General features: G+C 44.1%; 1 protein-coding gene across 2 annotated transcripts in view; it reads left to right on the forward strand.

Moving 5' to 3' along the window:
• Positions 1-1,116: 1,116 nt before the first annotated feature.
• LOC101858659 (rDNA transcriptional regulator pol5) overlaps positions 1,117-4,348 on the forward strand; it is a 45,852-nt gene continuing 42,620 nt past the window's right edge. For both annotated transcript variants that reach the window (XM_005105629.3, XM_013086578.2), the window contains exon 1: positions 1,117-1,397. In XM_005105629.3, the coding sequence (XP_005105686.1) occupies positions 1,248-1,397 (150 nt within the window). In that variant the 5' untranslated portion in view covers positions 1,117-1,247. The remainder of the gene's footprint in view (positions 1,398-4,348) is intronic.

Here is a 4,348-nt window from a genome sequence, read left to right on the forward strand (position 1 = left end):
TTCGAATATGGAGGGAACCAATCGGGTGGGGGTTTTTGTTTTATACTAATTAGGCTTTTTGGGGGAAACAGGGAAGGAGGAGATGGGACAATATTTCCTATTTACAAATAATTTGTTTTAAAGTTTATATAACTGTTCAAAGGTTAGAGCCCTTTTTTAATAGGAAAAAAGATTTCCCCATAAAGTTGCGCCGTGTATTTTTTGCCGCAAAGAAGGCGGGAGGGGGGAATCTAAGGACTTTAATGGGTCCTTTTAAATAAATTCCCCCAAGGGGGTTACCTGAAAAAGGTTCCTCTCCCGCTTTAAAAGCATAATTATCCCCCCGCCCCCATGGTGCGCCCCCCTGTTCCAAGAAAATTCTTGCCTTCACCCCCCCCCCTCTCTCTCTCTCTCTCTCTCTCTCTCTCTCTCTCTCTCTCTCTCTCTCTCTTTTCTCTCTCTCTCTCTCTCTCTCTCTCTCTCTCTCTCTCTCTCTCTCTCTCTCTCTTCCCCCCTCTCTGTCTCTCCCCCCCCCCCTCTCTCTCTCTCCCCTCCCCCTCCCTCTCTTTGATTTCTTTTATTGGCACATAACAAACAATGTGGGTGCAGACGTGAGCAAATTTCAAATTTTGGTTCACCCACGGCCACTAGATACCTCACAATCGTATTCAGACATTTTAAACATTCTCCTAGTAATAACTCCTTACGTCAGGAGCTTCATTAAACTGGCCATTTTCCTCCAGTATTTTTTGCAAAGTCCAGATGCATGCATATCTGCGTACGGTCCCGTAACACCACACCTTAGCACAGGTAGAACATACGGTCCCCTAGCGCCAAACACTATGGGGGCGTACGGTCCCCTAACATCAGCCCATTTGAAAACCATATCGCACACGTAAAAAAAAAAAGACGGCGAAAATCCATAAACCCGTGAAATAAAAGCCTCAATATTTTTCTGGCGACTAATGCCGTTTTTCCTCTGGGGTTTTCTTTTGCATTCATCAAGAAATTACATATACCAATGTATTTCAATGTACTGCTAGGCCTAAGTCACTTTTCTCAGAATACATTATAATACAAGTTGAATGAGAAAGTGTAGAAAAACTATCCAACTTTTTAACGAACTATGAACTTCCGCCAACGATGTCAACAAAACCACATGTTTAGTTTCTGAACGGTTCTGAACTCTGGTCTTCTGACAGAGTTGCTAATTTCTTCGTTGTATAATTAAATGCTCATATCTTATATATTTGGATCTAGTTTGAGCCATGCCTGCGAAGTCTTCAGAAGGTGCCAGTGGTGCATCTTTTAGACCCCAGCAGGCATATTTAGATGTCTTCTGGGCTCTATCTGATGGCACCGATGAGCAGAGGAATGCTGGTGTGTTGAAACTGTCCCAACTGGTTCAGGATTCAGAGGTATTATGTGGAACGTTTGCAAAGTTTATCTAATCTAGATCTAGATTCTAGATCTATATAGATCTCTAGATTTTTCTAGATCTAGATGTAGATCCATGTCAAATAAATGTGATTTTAGACTGCTTTCATAGTAGTAGGAAGTGGCTATCCTCACGCTTGAGGTGAGAATAAAAATACGATCGAACTCTCACCCCGGGTGAGACTTGCCAGCGTTCGCTATTCTCACCCGCTGTGAAACAAGACCTGTTTTTCCTAATTTTGGAATACTGTCTAACCAATGTGGATGATCAAATTGCCAAAAAGCAAAGAAAAAATATAAAAAAGCTAATTTGGTCGTCTACAAGAAAGATGCTATCATTATGGCTATTTCACTTTTTGAATTGAGCCGAACTACGCGGGTCGCCATTTTGTTTTGCCCGGAAGTTCTCGCAATATCTACTCCTCCTCTCTCTCTAGATCTGTCTGTCTCTTTCTGAATACTGTCTATCTGTGTGGACGATCAAATTAAACAAAGATTAAAAATGATGTTAAAACACAAAGTCAAAAGTAAATTTTAAGAAAGTGGCTATTTTCACCCGCCCGGAAGTTCTCGCAAGATCAACTCCTCCCCTCTTCTCTCTCTCTCTGTCTCTTTCTGAATACTGTCTATCGGTGTGGACGATCAAATTGACCAAAACAAAGTTAAAAAATGATGTTAAAACACAAAAGTAAATTAATTTGGTTGTCTACAAAGATGCTACGGCTATTTATTTAACTTTTCAAATCGAGCCGAACTACGTGGGTCGCCATTTTGTTTTGCCCCGAAATTCTCGCGCTACTCCTCTCTCTTTCTCTCTCTCTCTCTCCACTGCCCACAGACAAAATTGTACGCTTTTAGTAGGCTACAGTTGTAATGGAACGTTTGTTCACGGCACAGAATTCTACAATTTTTCTGTTATCACAGTGTAGAATTCTGTGGTTTAGGGTGAACGCGCACCGGGTGAGAATGGCCACAAGACTCGCCTGCACTATTCTCACTCCGGGTGAGAATAGAGGTGGCCAAATTTTAACCCTCATCCTGCGGGCGCCGGGTTTATGTAGCCCAATAAGCCTATTTCGACACCTCGCCTACGTTCTGGTCCCGAATCAGTGTAGCTCCTGGCTCAGCGCACACGCAGCGCGCATCTTCTTACGTGTCATTCGGGTCCCGAGTCGGATCCCCATTCACGCAGGTCAAGTGTGTGTGCGTCAGTCTGCTTAAGTTTGTGTGCGTTTGTGGCCTTCTTCTAGAAGCGCCTGCGTTGGTTCGTAATCGAGGCATACGTCTCTTTCTAAACCCATTTACACAAACGGATCGGACTCTTTCATAAAACCCGTTTAGGAGAGGTTGTTTCCCTTGTTATTAGACTTATTGACTTAGCCTTCAAACCTTGGGGTTGTTGCCAGATACAGTAGAACATGACTATATAGCGGGACCTTACCGGAATCCCCTTTTTTTCCTTATAAAAACTCAATTATTTATGCTTGGATGTAGCGGAGCAAGGAAAGTTCCAAACTCGGATACAGCGGGAGAGATCGAGCGAGCTCTATCTGGGGGTAGGGGGGGCTGTATGCCGGCTCCAAACAGGCAGTCAGCGGTGCAGCGTTGTGACTGGCTAGACTAGTCCAGTGATGAGTGAGGGGAAGGAGGTGGGGGGGGTAGGCGGTAGGCAAAGAGGGAGAGAAATGGTGCGGAAAGATGTGTTACGTGAACCACTCTAAAAAATTATGTAGATCTATACAGTAGAGTATAACTGTAGTGGCACCTGCTGCAGCGGGACCTTACCGGATTCCCGATGCAAACTCAATTACCTGTACTCTGGTTTAACAGAGCAAGGAAAGGCCCGAACTTGGATACAGCTGGAGAGATCAAGCAAGCTCTAGCTGTAGGGAAGGGGGATGGGGGGTTGTAGGCGGGATCCAAACAGGCAGTCAGCGGTGCGGCGTTGTGATTGGCCAGTCCAGTGATGAGTGAGGTGGGGCAGGCGGCAGAAAGAAATGGTGCGGAGAGACACGTTACGTGAGCAACTTCAAAATTTTAAATGATGAGCCATAGCCTAGACGCTCAGTACCATATAAGAACGTATAGGCCATAGCCTATATAAGAAGAGGAGAGCGTGTAGTGTGTGATTTCTTATTCATTGAAATGCGGTCGTCGATATAGCCTACATACTCAGGCATATTCGCGCATCCTCTTCGCCACTTCTACTGTAGGCACAAGCAACAAACCGAGAAAAAGATGGCTTCCAACAAAGACTCTAGGAATTGCTTCTCACTCGAATTAAAGGCCGAGATAATCAACGAAGTTGGCAATAATAGGAAGACTTATATATAAAGCGCAAATTTTATTCATATGGAAGGGTAGTAATGATGTAGATGTATATCTAGGAATTTTTCAGTCATTTCCCCTTTGCATTCCTATTACGGGAACTCACCTACAGCGGGATTTTTCTTCTGGAGCCAAAAGTCCCGCTATAGCCGCGTTCTACTGTATGTTTTTGTTAGTTGACCTCTTTCTTTGGGTTAAAAGGGAGTAGCCTAAAATGTAGTTATTCCCCTGATCTGACATGACAAACTGTGGGTTACAGGGTTTCTAGGCCAAGCAAGGCTAAAGGTCATGAATATTACATTGGGCCTAGCAGATGGTAAGCGTAATGATGAAATTAATCATGACGTGTTGGGGAACAACACTTAAATTGGCGGCACATGTGATGTCTGCGACTCACAGCTTTGAACTTTGACGGCTGTGAAATCCTGTTGCACGTTAGGTGTCTTAGCTGTTTGCACTTGACTATTATAGATATCTAGCTTAATGTTACGTTTTCATTGTTCAGTGGTCCATAGATTTTTGGAGATGGCTTTTAATGTGTGCGAGCACGCACATGCGTGTGTGTATGAGTGTGTGTGTGTGAGGGGTTTGGGGGGGGGGGGGA

The sequence above is a fragment of the Aplysia californica genome, unplaced genomic scaffold (genome assembly GCF_000002075.1).
Source record: "Aplysia californica isolate F4 #8 unplaced genomic scaffold, AplCal3.0 scaffold00482, whole genome shotgun sequence".
NCBI lineage: Eukaryota > Metazoa > Mollusca > Gastropoda > Aplysiida > Aplysiidae > Aplysia > Aplysia californica.